The 23,364-nt window shown below is 42.2% G+C and overlaps 1 protein-coding gene across 1 annotated transcript in view; it reads right to left on the minus strand.

The window, feature by feature from the left end:
- LOC130295000 (prostaglandin E2 receptor EP2 subtype-like) overlaps nucleotides 1-18,065 on the minus strand; it is a 32,798-nt gene extending 14,733 nt beyond the window's left edge. The window contains exon 1 of the mRNA XM_056545169.1: nucleotides 16,940-18,065. Within this exon, the coding sequence (XP_056401144.1) occupies nucleotides 16,940-17,740 (801 nt within the window). The 5' untranslated portion in view covers nucleotides 17,741-18,065. The remainder of the gene's footprint in view (nucleotides 1-16,939) is intronic.
- Between the last annotated feature and the right edge of the window lie 5,299 nt (nucleotides 18,066-23,364).

A 23,364-nucleotide genomic window follows, 5' to 3' on the forward strand; every position in this document is an offset into this window, starting at 1 on the left:
GGAGTATAATACAGGATATAACTCAGGATCAGTACAGGATAAGTAAAGTAATGTATGTACACAGTGACCCCACCAGCAGAATAGTAAGTACAGCTCTGGAGTATAATACAGGATATAACTCAGGATCATTACAGGATAAGTAATGTAATGTATGTACACAGTGACCTCACCAGCAGAATAGTGAGTACAGCTCTGGAGTATAATACAGGGTATAACTCAGGATCAGTACAGGATAAGTAATGTAATGTATGTACACAGTGACCCCACCAGCAGAATAGTGAGTACAGCTCTGGGGTATAATACAGGATATAACTCAGGATCAGTACAGGATAAGTAATGTAATGTATGTACACAGTGACCTCACCAGCAGAATAGTGAGTACAGCTCTGGAGTATAATACAGGATATAACTCAGGATCAGTACAGGATAAGTAATGTAATGTATGTACACAGTGACCTCACCAGCAGAATAGTGAGTACAGCTCTGGAGTATAATACAGGAGGTAGCTCAAGTTATATAACTGATTTACAAAAAAAAAAAAAAAAACTCTCAATAGATTAAGAGGAAGATTTATCATTAGCACAGAATTGTGCTGCACAAAATCTATCATATTGCGCACTTCAGATCATAATTTGCGCAAATATAGTGCACAAGAGGTAAACAGCTCACTAACATTCCTATGCCGATCGGTCACTGTAGCACATTTGCACAAAAATGTTTTGAGCAAGTGATACATTCAGCGACCAGAGGGACCTATGAGTGGAGGGTAAATCCAATATTATTAACATTTGACCGCTAAGCGGTCACTAAGACCCTAAATTTCCCACCCAATATAAAACTTAACGTTTAATGAGCCAAGATTAAAATAACCTCACACATATTGATCCATAGTGCATTGATTGGCATGACACTGCATGCTATAGAAGTGAATTGAAAAAATAGACTGTGGCTGCAGTCCACAGTCTATAGTGTGAGACAATTAAAAATCTAACACATTGCCCGCCCGCCCGACGTTTCGCCACAGGCTGTGGCTTTATCAAGGGCTAAGAGGCAAATGGCCATTTGCCTCTTAGCCCTTGATAAAGCCACAGCCTGTGGCGAAACGTCGGGCGGGCGGGCAATGTGTTAAATTTTTAATTGTCTCACACTATAGACTGTGGACTGCAGCCACAGTCTATTTTTTCAATTCACTTCTATAGCATGCAGTGTCATGCCAATCAATGCACTATGGATCAATATGTGTGAGGTTATTTTAATCTTGGCTCATTAAACGTTAAGTTTTATATTGGGTGGGAAATTTAGGGTCTTAGTGACCGCTTAGCGGTCAAATGTTAATTACATTCAGCGACCAGCGCAACTTCTATCCACTCACACAACAAGAACATTTTTAAAGCCAGTACAGACAACATAAAATTGCACAAAATTAGATGATAATTTCGATGCGAGTCATAAAAACAAACTGTGCATGCAGTTTTGCAGGCAGGTGCATGTCAGTTAATAAATATATATACTAATTTCTTATTGTACACAATTGGACACTCAGACGAAATGTTGCATATGTGGAACCAATAAATCACTGCTCTTTACAAGAGTATAAGGAGTCTTACATCCTCTGGTGTACGGCCTGCTACTTGGATATGTGTTGATGCTGGAGTGGCCCTCCGGTTGACCACAGGAACGAAGGAGTGGTCCTGTGCTGTCCTCTATTTTATTTGTGTGTGTGTGTATGTGTATATATATATATATATATGTATATATATATATATATATATACACACACACACACACATATATATATATATATATATATATATATATAAAATGTAGAAAAGCAATACAACCAAATGTACATGAATAAAGTGCCAGGTGCAAAGCGGCTTCTGGAGTCATAGTCAGAGGTAACTCCACAATTAAATACAGCAAAAGGATCTCACCGCAGCACACAGTCCATGATAAAGTGCGCAAACGTGGTTTTATTCCATAACAAACACAAGTGTTCCAAAAAGCAGCAACGTTTCAACTGGCTCACCCGGCCATTATCAAGCAATCAGGACTGCTTGATTATGGCCAGGTGAGACGGTTGAAACGTCGCTGATTTTTGGAAAAAGTAAAGTAAAAAGCAAAAGAAAACGATATCCGCACTCACCACAAGAAAGACGTCCAAGAGCTCCTAAATGGAGATGCCGTAGATCCGAGAGGTCACTGATGCATAGTGTTCAGAAGGCGATCACCGGTAATTTCGCGCACTCACTGAGTGCGCGAAATTACCGGTGATCGCCTTCTGAACACGGGCGAACATGGGCGAAGCGCTGAGTGTGCAAAATTACAGGTAATCGCCTTCTGAACGCTATGCATCAGTGATCTACAGCATCTCCATTTAGGAGCTCTTGGTCGCCTTTCTTGCGGTGAGTGCGGATATCGTTTTCTTTTGCTTTTTACTTCGTATATTGATGCCACTATCCTCTGTTTATCCTAGCACCTCCACTGCACCAGTTACTAAGATTGACTTCCATTGAAGCTACACCACCATCCCACGGTTTCACAGTTTCCATTTAGTTGCATCTGTCTAATAGTAGCCACCTCTATGCCTCTGGTTACACCCGATATATATATATATATATATAGATATATATACACTAGCTTTTGCCCGAGGCTTCGCTCGTGTTAAATTTGGGGTAACATAGATCTACATTTTACGATCCTATAGTAATGAGGCCACTCTGGGTAAAGTCTACGGGCATATAAACAACCCGAATTCTAACAAACATTACATCTGCTGTTCCATGGAATTGAAGATCGACATCCTTTAACAAAAAGGGGGAACCCGCTTTCTCGCGCTGCTTATATACTGTCCGGTGCAGCGCGTGCATGTCGCATTTATAATGAGGTGGCCTGCCTTCTCGCGCTGCTTATATACTGTCCGGATGCAGCTTGTGCAAATTTTTTCGTGTTTTGATTGATTTTTTCGGAGGATTATCATTATCTAAATACGGATACAGACAGGCATTGTTTTTATTTAAGAGTAATGGTGCAAATTTTAGATGAAAAAAATGAACCTAATCTTAATTCATACAAACTTTGAACCCCCGTTTTAACTTTAAAACACGTGTTTCTTTATCTCTGTTAGCCTAAAAACAAAGTTTCATCCTTCTAGCTTCAAAAATGACGTACTTCGATACAAACTTTAACACCTTTTTCACCCCCTTAAGGGTTGAATTTCGAAAAATCAGTCTTAAAAACAACACATGTGAAAAATTTCAGCTTTCTAGGTCCAAGGGATTAGGCTGGGTGTTGATGTGTCAGTGAGTCAGGCCTCCTCTTCATATATATATATATATATATATATATATATATATATATATATATATATATATTACACCCTTACATAGAGTGTTTAGAGATGAACTTACACTTAGAGATATGTAAAATTTTCTTTATGTGTGGATTTCTCTGAATAAAGTAAATACAATAAGAATTTCATTGAATTAAAATGATTTGTCTACATATATATATTTTTTCAAATTACATTTAGCCTTAGGTAGAATTTAGAATTTTTTTTTTTTTTGCATTATCTTGGTTTACCGCATGTAAGACAATATATTATCAAGCCTTGTAAATATGTATGACTCATGGGAGCTGCAGTGATGACGGAACCACAGAAAATAACACCATAAAATACCATTGAAACCAACCATGAATACTGTGCAACAGTGTTGGTAACTTGCTTTTTGCAGCTAGGCTTAAAGTGGCACCCCACATGACAAACCAACATGGCTTTAAAAAAAGTAAAAACATTTTTTTTTAAATACCCTATAATGGGAGTCGAGAGGGTGCAGGGACCCCCATCCAATACTATGATTTATTAAACAGAATGGCGAGTGGTTACTTCTTTATTAGACCACCCAACAATATCCTATCAATGTTCTCATCTGACATCCTAGAAGATAAACTTTGCCGGAACATTTTAAGGAACTAGTAAAGATAAATGTAAATTTTAGGTGACAAACCACATGCCTTTATTTATGCACTTCTGATAAGCTGGTATAGCAAAGACTTCCATATGTGATCTGTTTGCAAGAAATACACCCGCCATGCGCACCTCCACCCCCATGGAATTTGAGTAAACCATGTTTGTTTAGTTATTGTTAGGTTAATTTATGGTAGTGTTTTCAATCAGATGTTGCAAAACTACAACTCCCAGCATGCCCGGACAGCCAAAGGCATCTCTATGGGAGAGCCGCAGATACAGCGGAGTACCCCTTTAAAAGAGTGCATGTGCTTGAAATGTGTCTCAATCACATTAAGTTGACCATTGCTTTTAAGAAGATAGAAATTAAGCTGCATACTTTTATGGAAGTGCTGGAATAAATGTAAAACCCACCCTGCGTTACAGCCCCCTAACCTGCATTTCAGGGGATGTGGTGGGAATCTGATTTAAAATATGTAACAGACGTACTTGTTCCTAGCGGCCTTCTTAAAGGGGTACTACGGTGGAAAACAATTATTTTAAAATCAACTGGTGCCAAAAAGTTATACAGATTTGTAAATTACTTCTATTACTTTTTAGTTAATTTCTTTTTTAATTTCTTTTTTTTGTCTGACCACACTGCTCTCTGCTGACCCCTCTGTCCATGTCAGGAACTGTCCAGAGCAGGAGCAAATCCCCATAGCAAACCTATTCTGCTCTGGACAGTTCCTGATATGGACAGAGGTGTCAGCAGAGAGCACTGTGGTCAGACAGAAAAAAAAAATTCAAAAAGAAAATAACTTCCTGTGGAGCATACAGCAGCTGATAAGTACTGGAAGGATTAAGATTTTTTAAATAGAAGTAATTTACAAATCTGTTTAACTTTCTTGCACCAGTTGATTTGAACAAAATTGTTTTCAACCGGAGTACCCCTTTAATGATTGATCTGTCTCTAAGAAAAATCTAAGACTGATCCATTTAATAAAGAAAGGGAATTCAAGTTAACTGGCAGTAGATCTTGGTCTATGGCCAGAACTCGAAGGCTTCAAAGCTGGCTATTTCACAACCGGAGTAAAATTTACTCGTGTGCGGAGTGACACACAGGAAGACACGTGTCTCCTTTACTGATGTCCTGAGGTTAAGTAGCGTAAAGACCATTTACAGGGTAGTCCCGCCTAACATGTGTTTATGTATGGATGCCATTGGTCATGTTCATGTTTGTATTACTTTTTTTTATTTTTTTATTGTGGTTTATAGTTCAGCAAAACAGAGAGGGGGAGGCAATGTGTTTTATTCCTTTGTCAGAGCGATAGCTTAGGACTAGGAGTGCATTGTGAGCATAATAAACCTGAATATTAGAGCGGTACGTTGAAATCAGCTGGTGCCTGAAAGTTATACAGATTTGTAAATTACTTCAATATAAAAATCTTAATCTTTCCAGTACTTATCAGCTGCTGTATGCTCCACAGGAAGTTGTGTAGTTTTTTTTCCAGTCTGACCACAGTGCTCTCTGCTGACACCTCTGTCCGTGTCAGGAACTGTCCAGAGCAGGAGAGGTTTGCTATGGAGATTCGCTCCTGCTCTGGACAGTTCCTGACACGGACAGAGGTGGCAGCAGAGAGCACTGTGGTGAGCCTGAAAAAAAAAAAAACACAACTTCCTCTGGGGCATACAACAAGTATGATAAGTATTGGAAGGATTAAGATTATTATTATTATTTTTTTTTTTTATAGAATACATTTTTTATTCTGTATAACTTTTTTTTCCCACTGGAGTACCCCTTTAATTTGTTGCCTTGGTCTTATCCCATGCCTCTCCATCTGTTACAAAGCTTCATCACCCTGGATGCCTTAGGTTGGAGACATTTGTTCTAGATCAGTGTTTCCCAACCAGGATGCCTCTAGCTGTTGCAAAACTACAACTCCCAGCATGCCCGGACAGCCTTTGGCTGTCCGGGCATGCTGGGAGTTGTAGTTTTACAACAACCAGGGGCACCCTGGTTGGGAAACACTGTTCTAGAGGAACACAGTGGTCAATGCTCATCCTCCAAAGTGGTGACCAAGGCTCACTGTGTATTTATCATACATTTACTTTTGGGGTTTATAATATGGCACTGATAATTTAATTTATACATTTTTTTGCCTCCAATCTCATCTCATTCAGAAGAGAACAAATAGCTGCAATTGACCTACATTTAATCTTTACATAGAAGAGATATCCTGTATAAATGGAGGTGAGAATGTGGGGGCCATAGGTGTTAGATAAGATTATTCGATTATCATCAACGTTTATTTAAAGAAGTACTCCGGTGGAAAACTTTTTTTTTTAAAATCAACTGGTGCCAGAAAGTTAAACAGATTTGTAAGTTACTTCTATAAAAAAAATCTAAATCCTTCCAGTACTTATTAGCTGCTAAATACTACAGGGGAAATTATTTTCTCTTTGGAACACAGAGCTCTCTGCTGACATCACGAGCACAGTGCTCTCTGCTGACATCTCTGTCCATTTTAAGAACTGTCCACAGTAGGAGAAAATCCCCAGAGCAAACATATGCTGCTCTGGACAGTTCCTAAAATGGACAGAGATGTCAGCAGAGAGCACTGTGCTCTTGATGTCAACAGAGAGCACTGTGCTCCAAAAAGAAAAGAATGTGCTCTTTAGTATTCAGCAGCTAATAAGTACTGGAAGGATTACTATTTTTTAATAGAAGTAATTTACAAGTCTGTTTAACGTTCTGGCACCAGTTGATTTAAAAAAATAATAATTAATAAGATTTCCATCGGAGTACCCCTTTAAGGTTGTTAAATCTGATAACCTTATTGTATCATCCTGCTTAATGTATCACATCAATGCATCTGAAGGAAAAAGTTAAGCAGCTTTGCAAACAGCCTATGTTTAGTGTCTTCTACAGCTTTATGTATACAGCTCCTATGCAGATTATTATATCTCTATGGTTACAGACTACAGTCCCTTTGTGTAGTCAGATCCTGCCCGCACGTGTTACTTTCTTTCTTTGCCTCCTTTTCTACTTGTATTTAGGTTACCAACATATCGAGACCTGGGCGCTGGAGTAACATGTATAACCACAGGGTCAAACTACACAATGCCGGTTGTCTGTACCCATGGAGACGTATAAGTGTGCGTAGGAGCTGAATGCACAAAACGGTAGAAGATTTTTATTCAGCGTGTTGGTTATTCTCTCTGTTTATTCCCAAGTGAGCATCAATTTGGCTCTCATGGAAATTAAATTAGAAAAGTCACTTTTGCTCCACGCCAAAAGTTCTGTAGGGTTCTGGCTGCTGGTCACGTCGTACAGGGCAAGACTGTTAATGAGCTAATAAGGCTAGTGTAGGCTTTGCGCCAGTGTTTCCCAACTAATGGGCCTCCAGCTATTGCAAACCTACAACTCCCAGCATGCTGGGAGTTGTAGGTTTGCAATAGTTTGGTTGTAGTTGTAGTTTTGCCACAGCTGTACATACACTGGTTGGCCAACAATTGTCCGGGCATGCTGGAAGTTGTAGTTTTGCAACAGCTGTATGCACACTGGTTGGCCAACAGCTGTTCCGGGCATGCTGGGAGTTGTAGTTTTACAACAACTCGAAGCACACTGGTTGGCCAAGGGCTGTCCGGACATGCTTGGAGTTGTAGTTTTGCAACAGCTGGATGCACACTGGTTGGCCAGCAGCTGTCCAAGCATGCTATGGGTTGTAATTTTGCAACAGCTGGAGGCACACTGGTTGTGAAACATTGTTCTGCACGGTATATCATGACAGGGGGGCTAGTGGTCCCCAGGGTGATATTTATTATAGGCATGCTTCCTGAGGGACAATGAAGAGGTTGGTCATTAGATATTGGGATGGTGTGAAGCTTTGGTTGTTGCATTGCGCTTCTTGAATACCTGGGAAATTTTAAAAGTAAAAAAAAACTACAGGTTTTACAGGTCAATTTCACTATTTTTTTTAAAATTATTATTATTATTACATATTTATGCATTTTGTGTTTCTTTGTGTGTTTTCTTGTTTCCATTGGAGCCTGGGTTGTTCTTCTGTCAACATTTCAGCATTCCAAGAATTAGAGGACAGCGACCGCCTAACCAGATGTAGAGACACTTAGGAAGATCACGTAGATTGGGTTGATGAAGTTAAACCGACCATGCACAGATGGATTGTTGCCCAAATCCACGAATTTCTGCAGGGCCGGCAAATAATCTTATATGGCCTCCTAATTCTCCACCAGTAGAGATAGGTGATGTTGGGGAGAGAAGCATTGGGCATGTCGAAGTGCAACATGCTCAATCTTCTTGTTTTTGAGGAAGAAAAGCTGCCTTCTGAAGAGTCTGGCAGCGGCTTATCCCCTTCTAACCATTGAAAACACATGCACGCTTGTCAGAAACAAACCGCTATGTAAGGGTCGGGGGCAGCTAAATTGCAGTGATGTAAATGGACACTGCCAGATCCAAAAACTTTTATATGTTGATACTGATGAAAATTAAAGGAGAACTCCGGAATATAAAAATTGTCGCCCATAGTGCCGTCAGTAAAAAAATAAAGATGTACATACCTTCCTCCGCAACCACTTCCTGGTTGCCGGTGGTCAGATGAGTCATACTGCGCTCAGCCAATCACCAGCTGCAGCGAAGTCAGACTCGGCCGGCGATAGGCTGAGCGGCAGTGTGAAAACGCTTCAGGACACAAAATTCCTCACTACACCGGCACCTGAGGCCGGGGCCGAAAACGTCACACTGCCGCTCAGCCTATCGTCGGCTGAGTCGGGACTTCACTGCGGCCGGTGATTGGCTGAGCGCAGTATGACTCATCCGACCACGGGCAACTAGGAAGTGGATCGCGGCGGAGACCGGAGCCGGATACCGGAGGCCCCGGGGGAGCGGAGGAAGGTATGTACATCTTTATTTTTTTTACTGCTGGCACTGTGGGGGACAATTTTTATTTTCTGGAGTACTCCTTTAAAGACCTTTTGTAATATGGCTGATTACATTTTTTTTAAATATTTAATAAAGAAACTGTCCCCTAAAAATCCAACCACTAGGGGTCCCCATATCTACTGTGACACTAACCAGTCCTGCAACAGCATCAGGCTTGTCCATGAATCATAGAACTCATGGACAAGGTTGCATGAGCAGACACACCAATCACCTTCCACCACCACAAGGGAGGGACACGCTCCCTCCCACCACACACCAATCACCTCTCACCACCACAAGGGAGAGACACGCCCCCTCCCACCACACACCAATCACCTCTCACCACCAGAAGGGAGGGACATGCCCCCTCTCAACACACACCAATCACCTCCCACCCCTTCAAGGGAGGGACACGCCCCCTCCCACCACACACCAATCACCTCCCACCACCACAAGGGAGGGACATGCCCCCTCCCACCACACACCAATCACCTCTCACCACCACAAGGGAGAGACACGCCCCCTCCCAACACACACCAATCACCTCCCACCACCACAAGGGAGGGACACGCTCCCTCCCACCACACACCAATCACCTCCCACCACCACAAGGGAGGGACATGCCCCCTCCCACCACACACCAATCACCTCTCACCACCACAAGGGAGAGACACGCCCCCTCCCAACACACACCAATCACCTCCCACCACCACAAGGGAGGGACACGCTCCCTCCCACCACACACCAATCACCTCCCACCACCACAAGGGAGGGACACGACCCTCCCACCACACACCAATCACCTCCCACCACCACAAGGGAGGGACACGCTCCCTCCCACCACACACCAATCACCTCCCACCACCACAAGGGAGGGACACGCTCCCTCCCACCACACACCAATCACCTCTCACCACCACAAGGGAGAGACACGCCCCCTCCCACCACACACCAATCACCTCTCACCACCAGAAGGGAGGGACATGCCCCCTCTCAACACACACCAATCACCTCCCACCCCCTCAAGGGAGGGACACGCCCCCTCCCACCACACACCAATCACCTCCCACCACCACAAGGGAGGGACATGCCCCCTCCCACCACACACCAATCACCTCTCACCACCACAAGGAAGAGACACGCCCCCTCCCAACACACACCAATCACCTCCTACCACCACAAGGGAGGGACATGCCCCCTCCCACCACACACCAATCACCTCCCACTACCAAGAGAAAAGGACACGCCTCCATCCCCTGAGAGAATTTCTAACTCTGTTAGCTAATGAAAAGAGTTTTTGTTGTTGTTGTTTTTATAAATATAGGTGATAGAGGCATAAAAGTTAGATGTGCATGGTCAGGATTAGGTACTGAGTAACATATTAAATGGGAACTCCACCCCTTAGACATCTTATCCCCTATCCAAAGAATTGGGGATAAGAAGTCTAATCACAGGGGTCCTGCTGCTGGGGCACCAGCGATCTCCCTGCTGTACCCATCGTTCGTTAAGGGTATCAGGTGCAGCATCAGAGGCTCATGATGTCATGGCCATGCCCCCTCAATGCAAGTCTATGGGAGGGGGCGTGACGGCCGTCACGCCCCCTCCCATAGACTTGCATTGAGGGGGCATGGCCGTGACATCACGTGCCTCCGGCCAGGCATCGCCAGTCATCCGGCATGGAGCGAAGTTTGCTCCATTGCACCAGATGACTGGGGTTCTGCAGCCAAGATCGCGGCGGTACCCCTGCGATCAAACATCGTATGCCCCTATCTTTTGGATAGGGAATAAGATGTCTAGGGGTGGAGTACCCCTTTAATTTTTTTTTTCTTTTTTTTTTTTTGTGGGATCTGACAGGTACACTTTAAAGGGGTACTCCCGTGAAAACTTCTTTTTTTTTTTTTTAAATCAACTGGTGCCAGAAAGTTAAACAGATTTGTAAATCACTTCTATTAAAAAATCTTAATCCTTCCAGTACTTTTTAGGGGCTGTATACTAAAGAGAAATCCAAAAAGAAATGCATTTCCTCTGATGTCCTGACCACAGTGCTATCTACTGACCTCTGCTGTCCATTTTAGGAACTGTCCAGAGAAGCATATGTTTGTTATGGGGATTTTCTTCTTCACTGGACAGTTCCTAAAATGGACAGCAGAGGTCAGTAGAGAACACTGTGGTCAGGACATTACAGGAAATGCATTTCTTTTTGGATTTCTCTTTAGTATACAGCCCCTAATAAGTACTGGAAGGATTAAGATTTTTTAATAGAAGTGATTTACAAATCTGTTTAACTTTCTGGCACCAGTTGATTAAAAAAAAAAAAAAAAAGTTTTCCACGGGAGTACCCCTTTAAACCACTGGAGGACCAACATTGTTTAGCAGCACAAATGGATTTACATAGTTGGAAATGTATCTCACAACATTTCAAGTCCATGGTGTTTGGTTTAGAATGTTTCTAGGTATGGAAATCCAGAGATGTTTGTGAACTTCCTATTCATTATGGAAATCGGTGATGGTTCCAGATTATGGACCCATTACTGGGTGATGTAGGTCGTTGGCTTTTAGTCATCTACTTTGGTTCTGTAAAGAGTCCTCATCCGGACCACAATGTACCGAAAACCCAATGTCCCAATCAGGATTTTGGTTCAGTAATAAGTGTATACGATGTAGCAGTCATAAAGAATTCACTTTGCAGTCGTCTCCTAAAAAGTCCTGGACCTAATGAATAACATAGAACTGAAATACTGGAAGCTGTTTATGTTGGCGCAGAGAAGTAAATCTATTTTTATAGTAAAACTACGTTAAATCCAAAAAAACATAACAATGAGAAATTCCATCTCTGAGATGAATTGCCAGTCTGAGCTGCGGGTTTACAGAGCAACAATTTATTTTACTGGATTTTTTTTTTTTTTTTACTTTTATGTAACTTTTTAAGTTTGAATCAAAAGACCATAAGTAATGTAAGAAGAATGTAATTATTATTCTACAGAAAGGGGAGAGGGGCTGTAAAGATATTCCTCGTCGTGTATTGATTCTGACTTACATCCAGCAGTATTTTCCACAGCTGCATTCACTATTCTGCTGGCATTAGAGCTGAACTCTCCCTGTAGTCCGTCATTGATCATGATCTGCATGGAGTTTGGTCATTTGCATTCTGTTCCTGTTCCACCAGGCACAGTATAGTCATTGGATTCAGGGAAAATCAGGTTATTGGATTTAGGGGAAAATTAGGGGCATGTTCAAAGACAAACTTGTTTCCAGTAACAATCGGCAGAATTCGGAAAACAGCTCTGCAGTATAATATAGACTGATAAGTAATGTATTTAGAGTGACCCCACCAGCAGAATAGTGAGTACAGCTCTTGATTAGAATACATGATATAACTCAGGATCAGTACAGGCTAAGTAATGTAATGTATGTACACAGTGATCTCACCAGCAGAATAGTGAGTACAGCTCTGGAGTATAATACAGGATATAACTCAGGATCAGTACAGGATAAGTAATGTAATGTATGTACACAGTGACCTCACTAGCAGAATAGTGAGTACAGCTCTGGAGTATAATACAGGATATAACTCAGGATCAGTACAGGATAAGTAATGTAATGTATGTACACAGTGACCCAACCAGCAGAATAGTGAGTGCAGCTCTGCAGTGTAATACAGTATACAGCAATTATATTTGATTCATTTCATTTCTGAGTTTCTTTTTTTTGCCATTTATGTTACGATTCATCATTCTGTTATGTTTTGGTAAGATCAGGTATGTTTATTTCTGGAATTGTTTAAGTAATTGTTTATTATACAAACTATATATTACAAATATATAAAATATGTGTGTGTGTGTATATATATATATATATATATATATATATATATATATATATATATAGTTAATAAAAGAATTAGAAGATATAACCCGGGATTAGACAAGACAGGTAATGGATTTACATAAAAACACAACTCTTAATATACAATATGTGTGTACAGATATGTACACTGTAATATTTATTGTTTAGGGTTGTACCTTTTATTATATTTTACCATGCTCACTAGGGGAATTTGGATTTTGTGAAAATCAATAAAAATGCAGAATATTCCACCTACCTCTTCTGTATATGAACTGGTTTTGCTGCATTTTAGTTTTATACTTTGTTGAAGATTTCCCTTCTGGGAATGTGCCTTATAATACGGCTGTCAAATGACCGTATTAGATACAGTATACCCAATGTAAAAGAAAACAAGCATAGCCTAGTTAGTACTAGTGCAGAGGGTGTGAATACAAGAGATACCGGTAGAAGTGTTAGATGGTTCAATATGCAGAGCTGAGTTTGTTATTCTTAGAAGCTTTAGGTTTTGCTCAGTCAGAAATGCAGTATCAGGGCTCATGTTAGGGTCTGGGGACACGTTTCCCCCGATACCTCTGTAGTTCATTCCCTGCACATAGATTGCGCTATAGCTTTTATATGGTACAGTGATCCCTCAACTTACATTGGCCTCAACATACAATAGTTTCAACATACAATGGTCTTTTCTGGACCATTGTAACTTGAAACCAGACTCAACATACAATGCTAGGGAATCTGCGAAATGTGTCAAGGGCTGGATAAACCGACCAATCAGAATGGGCATTCACTGGTAAAACCCCTGTATTCCTAAAGTGCATGCACTGACTGGTGTCTGGTAGTGCCCCCTACAATACAGGGAGGTATTACATGTTCTGTACTTTTTACCTGTATTACTGAAGTGTATGCACTGACTGGTGTCTGGTAGAACCCCCTACAGTACAGGGAGGTATTACATGTTCTGTACTTTTTACCTGTATTACTGAAGTGTATGCACTGACTGGTGTCTGGTAGTGCCCCCTACAGTACAGGGTGGTATTACATGTTCTGTACTTTTTACCTGTATTACTGAAGTGTATGCACTGACTGGTGTCTGGTAGCGCCCCTTACAGTACAGGGAGGTATTACATGTTCTGTACTCTTTACCTGTATTACTGAAGTGCATGCACTGACTGGTGTCTGGTAGCGCCCCCTACAGTACAGGAAGGTATTACATGTTCTGTACTCTTTACCTGTATTACTGAAGTGCATGCACTGACTGGTGTCTGGTAGCGCCCCCTACAGTACAGGAAGGTATTACATGTTCTGTGCTCTTTACCTGTATTACTGAAGTGTATGCACTGACTTGTGTCTGGTAGCACCCTCTACTGTACAGGGAGGTATTACATGTTCTGTACTCTTTACCTGTATTACTGAATGCATGCACTGACTGGTGTCTGGTAGCACCCCCTACAGTACAGGGAGGTATTACATGTTCTGTACTCTTTACCTGTATTACTGAAGTGCATGCACTGACTGGTTTCTGGTAGCGACCCCTACAGTACAGGGAGGTATTACATGTTCTGTACTCTTTACCTGTATTACTGAAGTGTATGCACTGACTGGTGTCTGGTAGCGCCCCCTACAGTACAGGAAGGCATTACATGTTCTGTACTCTTTACCTGTATTACTGAAGTGTATGCACTGACTGGTGTCTGGTAGCGCTTCCTACAGTACAGGGAGGTATTACATGTTCTGTACTCTTTACCTGTACCAGGGTTAGCTGCTCTTTTGGACACCAGGTGAGGGCGACTCCATTTTACTTGTTTTAGGACATTGCGTGTTCTGTATAGGACCCTGAATAAACTTCTTTCCTCTACATAGACCAGTGTTTCCCAAAGAGGGTGCCTCCAGCTGTTGCAAAACTACAACTCCCAGCATGCCCGGACAGCCGAAGGCTGTCCGGGCATGCTGGGAGTTGTAGTTTTGCAACAGCTTGAGGCTCCCTCTTTGGGAAACACTGGTCTATGTAGAGGAAATAAGTTTATTCAGGGTCCTATACAGAACACGCAATGTCCTAAAACAAGACAGTGGTTTACAGCTCCCAGCAGATCTTTCTCTCTTTTATATGGAAGGATTTGCTTTATCTCTATTAGTTATCTACTTATTTATCTTTAATCCTCACTTTTTCCTATTTTTGGATGACATTTTGGTGGCTTCAGATTCAATTACCAGGTTTCCATAGAGTTATGGTCTCAATATACAATGGTCGTCCTGGAACCAATTAATATTGTAACTTGAGGGACCACTGTATGTGGAAAAAAGGAATGATATACTCAGATTATACAAACTTCATGATCTATACACCGGTGATACAGAGATTAGCGATCTGATAGACATCATGTACAGAATGAGTTAGAACTTGTCTCTTGGTGCCTCAGGCAAATGGGAGCACGAAATATCTGATCATTTTTTTCTAACATAGAATAAAATGGCGCATTAAAGTCGAGATTTACAGTGCGTGCTGGATGGGACCGTGGTATTTACTGAGACTTGTTCAGAAAAATAGAAGTAGAAGTTTATGAATGGATTATTTCCTGTTTATACGTAGTAACCGCTGTTTAAGTAGCTGTTTTTTCTCATGGTTGCTTAGGTTTCTGTCATACTGGAGAGAAAGCATATAGACTGCTGTGCATTAGACACATGGCTATATAATACAGGATGAAAAGTAGGATAAGTAATGTAATGTATGTACACAGTGACCCCACCAGCAGAATAGTGAGTACAGCTCTGGAGTATAATACAGGATATAACTCAGGATCAGTACAGGATAAGTAATGTAATGTATGTACGCAGTGACCTCACCAGCAGAATAGTGAATACAGCACTGGAGTATAATACAGGATAGGTAATGTATGTACACAGTGACTCACCTTTTTATATAGATTTTTATCAATAAATACACTGTAAAATTGTACTGAAATGTTGTTAAACGCTTTAAAGTCTATAGGTTTGATGGGAGGGTAATAGTAAAAGAAGGAACTATGACAAAGGTCATTGCAGTCACTGGAAGAAATAATACTAAGGCAACTATAGTTGCTGCCATTCAATGGCGTACCAGGGGGGGGGGGGCAGCCCGCCCCTGGTGCCACTTACAAGGGGGGGTGGGGCCATGACAGAGTCACCCCCCCCCCCCCCATCCTCTGCTGCACCGTGACTGCAACGCTTTTTCCGCCTGGCGCCTGCATCTGTGGAGTCAGAGCAGCAGGGGGAGGAGTGTTGCGGTGGCGCACAACGTTACGTCACGACGCTGACTCCGCCTTCGCGGATCTTTTAAAGGAGCAGAAGGATCCATCACCAGCGGTCGGACAGAGGCATCATCAAAATGTAAGGAAATAATTCTATGTGGAAGGAGGGGGTGTAATTAAGAGGGGGGGGGGTGTAATTAAGGGGGGTGTAATTAAGGGGGGGAGGGTGGGGGTGGAATTGGGGGGAGGGAGGTGGTGTAATTAGGGGGGTTGGGTGCCAAGCAAAGGGTCCACCTCGGGTGCCAAATGCTCTAGGTACGCCCCTGCTACCATTGCATTGACCTGTTCCTAGAAATGGGAACAGGTTGTTCAATATAAACTGATATTTAGAAACATGGTGGGACCCCCACAATCTCCCACACAGCATCCTGGCTTTCTGCATGAAAGGAGCCATTTCGACCACAGAACCAAGCTGCGGCCAACACGCCCCCTCCATGCAGCTCTATGGCAGAGCCGGATATATAGTCGAGAGCAGTGCTCTGGCTCGCCCATAGAGGTTCATGGAGGGGATGTGTCAGCTGCCTCTTTGTGCTGTGGTGGACATGCCCCATTCATGCAGAGAGCGATGGCACCATTTGGGGGATCCCAGGGGGTCCCAGCATATTCTTAGGATAAGGGGATAAGTTGTTACGTCCCGGAGTCCTCCTTTAATTTCCATTCAACTGTAGACACATGGATTTATACATGCATTGGGTGCTATTGCAACACCTCTGTTTACGTTGGCCAATACTAAATTGGCCAGGAATAGGGCATAGACCATTATAATGAATAGCAGCTTTGATATGCAAAGCTTGAAATAAAGGTTACGAAGGGGTTAAATAAATTCGGCTCTGCGATGTCAATATGAAAGATATAAAACAAAATCTTATATTTTTCTCACATTTTAACATCTATGGCTAATTAAAACTAGTAGGAATATCTTACCGCGAAAGGTACGGAGCAAATAATGAAGGCAATGGTCATGATGGATAGTAGTATGAGATGGTCAATTTCTTCAGACATGGAAATCCTCTCTCGCTTGTTGTTCATCAGAGATCCAACTCTGCGGGATTTCTGTCTCTTGTGCATCCTCAGCAGACTGGCAATGACTATGAAGTTGCAGGTAAGTACAGCTATGATGAGAATGAGAAGTAGGGTGGCATACAGCGAGGAGTACACATTACTTATATGCCCTTCCTTTTTCTGACCCCTCATGTTTATAAAGCACCAAGTTCCAGGACAATATTGTATGAACTCTCCGAAACCCATTAATGGGAAGAGGCAGAATATGATGCAAAAAGAATAGATGACTGGGAAGGTGATGATCCCACACCGCTTCTTGATGAACTTTTCATAGAAGTAAGGATATCCTATGGCCATTGCACGCTCCAAAGCCATTGCGAAAAGAACCATCATCGTGGCCAGGCTGAAAAATGTCATAGCAAAAGCAAAATAATTGCAAAGATTCAAAGAGTAGAGGGTCAGTCTCTTGGAATAAGATGCCAACACCACCGGGCTGACCATGCAAGTGCCCAACAAGTCTGTAATAACCAAACCATTCACAAGGATAAAGAACAAAGAGATTCTGCCCCTGTTCTCTCTTCTGCGTCTTTCCAGCAAAACCAGTGCTACCAAGTTCCCTAAGACCCCTGTGGAGAACATCACGGCGCTGATAGCCGGACTCTCATTGGGTCCTAAATGTGTAGTGTTCACACATTTGTTGGTGAAGTTCAGAGTTTCATCCATCGTGGTCCTGAAAGAACCTGAGCTGAAAAGTCAACTCGTAGGATCTTAGCTACTGCTGGTCCAGCTCTTCAGGCACATGGTAGGTGATTCCTTGGCACTTGGAAGATTGTGACTCGAGGAAGAAGAAGCCCAACGTGGGAAGACTCTGACATCACTCTGAACTTTCACTCCTCCCCGAATCAACACAATGAGGAAGAAAAGAAAGAAACAAAAGACAGTCCAATGAGTTTATAAACCATGCAAGGTTCCATCTTGTAGGACGGTCAAGGCTCCAGAACTGGTGAAGATCTGGTGGCATCTCCATTAAGTCATGTCTGCTCCCGGTGAAGACCCTGGACAGAGTGTTTCAGTAGCTCAGTGACACACAATTCCATGCTGCTTCTCTCCCCTCCCACATCCTCTCCCTACAGCAAGTTGTTGAGGGCGAGCCCCATTGAAAAGCTTGTCAGATCATTGCACTGGGTGAAAGCTGAGAGCTCGGAGTTACACCAGGATTTTATAGTCGTGAGATATAAAGTCTGTCGCTGCAGGCATTAAAAGTGGAACTAGATTAGGACTGGCCGGTCATGTTAGAAATTGTTGATGACCTTTTTCAGAAGAGGAACTTTACTACAGTGCAATAATGCCTGTTGTAGAAATGTTCTTTTTTTTAAGATTTGAGAATTTGCTCGGTGTTCAATATATTTTAAATTGGTAATTGTTTTTTATTTTGTTTTACTTACCGTACTTTAAATTTCTTAAACTTTTTTGTAAAACCTTTATTGAAATTAGAAACAAAAAGAAATTCAATAGGTTATACATTATTATTATTATTTTTTTTAATCAATTCTTTATTTTCAGTTTTGTAAAGGCAAAACAATATGTGAACATTAAGCCAAAATTAACAGGAAAGCAGCGTCCAATAGCATAAAAACAGAATAGTAAGCTTTGTCGGACTGAATCAATCACAAACAAGGTAGAACATAACATTTTGGCATAAGAGAATAAGGCCCACGGGGGAGGCATCGGCCGTAACCGCCACCCCACGGCCACACTAGCATAATAGTAGAGAGACAGAAAAATCTGGTTTAATACAGCGAGCAAAATCAAGAGGGGGGGGGGGGGGTCGAGTAGTTATACATTATTATTATCATCATTATTATTTTAAAGTTCTAGTTAAAGGGGTACTCGGGGGGGGGGGGAGATGTTTTTAAATCAACTAAAACCATAAAGTTACTTCTATTTAAAAAACGTAATCCTTCCAGCACTTATCAGCTGCTGTATACTCCAGAGCAAGTTGTGTAGTTCTTTCCAGTCTACCACAGTGCTTTCTGCTGATACCTCTGTCTGTGTCAGGAACTGTCCAGAGTAGGCAGGATGGGCTTGCTGCGGCAGGCGACACCCAGGTCGCTACCCCGACATGGCTCGACCACACAGGTAGCTGGGCAAGGCGAGGTAGCCAAGGATAAGGCAGTAGCATAGTCAAATGGAGCAAAAGGTCAAGGCAGGCGGCAAAGGTGCGGAGTCTAATAACGTAGTGGAAAGTCAGGATACACAGGTAAGGCTAACAGGCTATAAGGGTCGCTTAATCTCAGGCTATGGGCACTGGCAGGGAAGTGTGGGAGGTGCATGGACTTATAGAATGGTGTCAGGTGTACACAATAATTAAGGGCGCACTGGCCCTTTAACTTTTTGATATCCGGCACGTGCGTCCTAAGGGACGGGGACGCGCGCGCTGGAGCTGAGACACAGTGGAGGCAGCAGGGGAGAGAGGTGAGTTACGGGCTGGGATTCACATGCGGGAGCATCCCTCGATGCGAATCCCAGCCCTGCCAGCATCCGGGGACAAGGGAACAATGCGCTCGCTGCCGCTGCAGATGGCCGAAGACAGTGCCCCTTTAAAAGTAATATCAGTATTACTTTACTGAGAGAGTAGTGGATGCAGGGAATAGCCTTCCTGCTGAAATGGTTGTTGCAAATACAGTGAAGGAGTTTACTCATGCATGGGATAGGCATAAGGCTACCCTTCATATAAGATAGGGATAGGTATAAGGCTATCCTTCATATAAGATAGGGATAGGTATAAGGCTATCCTTCATATAAGATAAGGATAGGCATAAGGATATCCTTCATATAAGATAGGGATAGATATAAGGCTATTCTCCATATAAGATAGGGACAGGTATAAGACTATACTTCATGTAAGATAGGGATAGGTATAAGGCTATTCTCCCTATAAGATAGGTATAAGCATAAGGATATCCTTCATATAAGATAGGGATAGGTATACGGCTATCCTTCATATAAGCTAGGGATAAGCATAAGGATATCCTTCATATAATGTAGGAATAGGCATTAGGTTATCCTTCATATAAGATAAGGATAGGTATAAGGCTATCCCTCATATAGGATAGGGATAAGCATAAGGCTATCCTTCATACAATGTAGGGATAGGCATAAGGTTATCCTTCACATAAGATAGGGATAAGCATAAGGTTATCCTTCAAATACAATAAGGATAGGTATAAGGATATCCTTCATATAAGATAAGCATAGGTATAAGGCTATCCTTCATATAAGATAGGGATAGGTATAAGGCTATTCTTCATATAAGATAGGGATAGGCATAAGGTTATCCTTCATATAAGATAGGGATAGACATAAGGATATCCTTCATATAAGATAGGGATAGGTATAAGGCTATCCTTCATATAAGATAGAGATAGACATAAGGCTATTCTTCATATAAGATAGGGATAGGCATAAGGTTATCCTTCATATAATGTAGGGATAGGCATAAGGATATCCTTCATATAAGATAGGGATAGGCATAAGGCTATCCTTCATATAAGATAGGGCCAGGAACTATTGATTGGATTCAGATTATTGGGCAGACTAGATGGGCCAAATGGTTCTTATCTGCCGACACATTCTATAGCTGAGCACTCCTTCTCCTCTATCCTCAGCAGTCCCATAGAAGATTATTAGAGCAGCAGTGCCCATACTCTATGCCACTCCGTTCAGACAGGGACACTTAGGGCCCCTGATCTTTTCGATTTGTCTCTCCTATGGATAGATACACTGTCAACCTTATCTTGGTATTATTTTACCCCTTTTAATTCTAGGGTGCTGCTCACATGGATAAAGGGGGTTTATGCATATGGCAAAAAGGGCTACAAAATGGTACAGTATACAAACTTGTGAATTGTGGATCTCAGACGGGGAACCCAGTCAGATGTGTACAAGTTCTAGAGATATGTAAACATCAAACACAGAGAAGGGACAAAACTTAGATCCATAATTTTTTTAAATACATTTTCCGGTTCACATAAGTAATCTATAAAAAGTATCATGCAAGAGTGTATCACTATGTTTACAATTAATAAAATACATAGAGATATTCCACAAAAGTGGGGGCAAGAAAAAGACCACACTGAGCCCTGATATATACAAGCCAAAAAAATATACCTAAAAAAAAACATACAAACGTTGTAATTAAACAAATATACAGTGCATGTAAACCATGCTACTAACTAGACTTAGATACAGAAAGAAAGCTGTACCAATACATACTCAGGACTGGTGCAAGGATTTTTACCACCCTAGGCGAAAGCTAATTTTGCCGGCCCTTGACCCTGCCCATTGGCTCTGCCCTTTGACACTTTGCACCTTACTACTGGGGTGACACACTGTAACAAACCTCCTCCTCATGTAATCTCCTTACTACTGGGGTGACACACTGTAACAAATCTCCTCCTCATGTAATCTCCTTACTACTGGGGTGACACACTGTAATAAACCCCCTCCTCATGTAATCTCCTTACTACTGGGGTGACATACTGTAACAAATCTTCTCCTCATGTAATCTCCTTACTACTGGGGTGACACACTGTAACAAATCTCCTCCTCATGTAATCTCCTTACTACTGGGGTGACACACTGTAACATACCCCCTCCTCATGTAATCTCCTTACTACTGGGGTGACACACTGTAACAAACCCCCTCCTCACACAGTGGTGGTTATGGCTGGGTGGGTGGTTTGGATGAGCGGCATATGCTTTGGATTCTGGCTGGTTACTAATTTTCTTGCAGCGGGCAGGGTGGCACCCCCATCGAGAGGATGCTGTAGACGGCTGCCTATTTTGCCTATAGGCAGAACCGTCCCTGTACATACTTCAAGTGGGGTAAACAATGGGTTCCAGGGAGCAGAGCGACACCACCCCATTCCCCATTTTTCTTGAGTATCTCTATGTATTTTATTAATTGTAAACAATAAAAGTATTTTGTATTTTACAATGTGGTGACCTACGGTGATGCGGGACCACGGAGTGTAGCGGTGTAGGTGGATGGGGCAAGATGGTATTAACCCCAGGGGCAAGGTGTTGTTAACCCCTAATGTTCGTGACGTCAGAGTATCTCCGCTATTCCAATGGCTAGGCAGTGAAACGAGAGAGTCCACAACCAAGTTATGGTTTAACGGAGGCTTCACAGCTAGGCCAGAATCCCAGGGAGGTAGCCAGGAACACAGAAGGACCTCGCAGCTTGCTGGGACCAATTAGACTTGTAATAGACTTTAGAATCTTGACTTTAGGCTGGACTTGACTATAGGTAGTAATGACAGCAGACATAGACGTGACTTACTGGAATGACTGTAGATTTGAGGCCTTCCAGGTGCTGGACACTAGCACTGAGATCTCTGGTGTTTGCTGGTCTCAGTAAAGTGGTGGAAGAGATAAGAGCTGTAATGGCCACCCCCTTATATAGCTGAGCCAAAGCACATTGGTCAAGCTGCGGGTCCTGTGTTAACCTGGTGTCCTCCGGGTAACATGTGACATCTCACAGGTCCTTTAGAGAACATCTCACAGGTCCTTTATACTAACTATACATTAATACACTGACTATAATTCTATTACGATAAATGACAGTATAGTAACAGCAGGGGAGACACTGCAGGAGAGCTCCAGGTCACTGAGGGATTCAACCTGACAGGGCCTAATGGATCATGTCCTGTACTGGGACATCACAAACCCCCCTACTAAACACAAGCCGCACCTAAACGCAGGTTCTGTTAGAGTTGAGAGTCGAGGTGGCCCTGGGTCCGGATGCAGTCCTGAGGCATTTTCTGCAAACAAACGTCCATTTCAGGCTGGTAAAACTGATAACATAAGAGTCTCTGTAATATTGTCCATACATACTCTCATTTTTGGTGTTCAATCGAGAACAGGATTGATAATGACTAGGACCAATACATATAACTTTACTTTAAGGACCTTTTACTATGCATTTGATGACTTGACTATGCAAAACAGTGGATTAAACACAACATGACATTTTGACTATGCTTGTAACATAATACTCATGACTAGACTTAATACTTTACACTAGACATTTGCGAATTGGGTTGCCTGAGGCTTTCTGCCCAATGTCTTGGCTACTGGAGTCCGTTGGCATTTAAAACACTTCTCCCCAGAACCCTATATTTAGTTTATTCTAGACATTTTTATGCTAGACTACTGATATAGATAACATTTTGACATTTCTGTTACCTCGTAGTGACTACGTGCATTACCTAGTATCAGGAGTACCTTCTGGCCAGTAAAGCACCCTGTGCATGAACACAAGAACATATGACCTTAGACATTTG

The sequence above is a fragment of the Hyla sarda genome, chromosome 11 (assembly GCF_029499605.1).
Source record: "Hyla sarda isolate aHylSar1 chromosome 11, aHylSar1.hap1, whole genome shotgun sequence".
NCBI lineage: Eukaryota > Metazoa > Chordata > Amphibia > Anura > Hylidae > Hyla > Hyla sarda.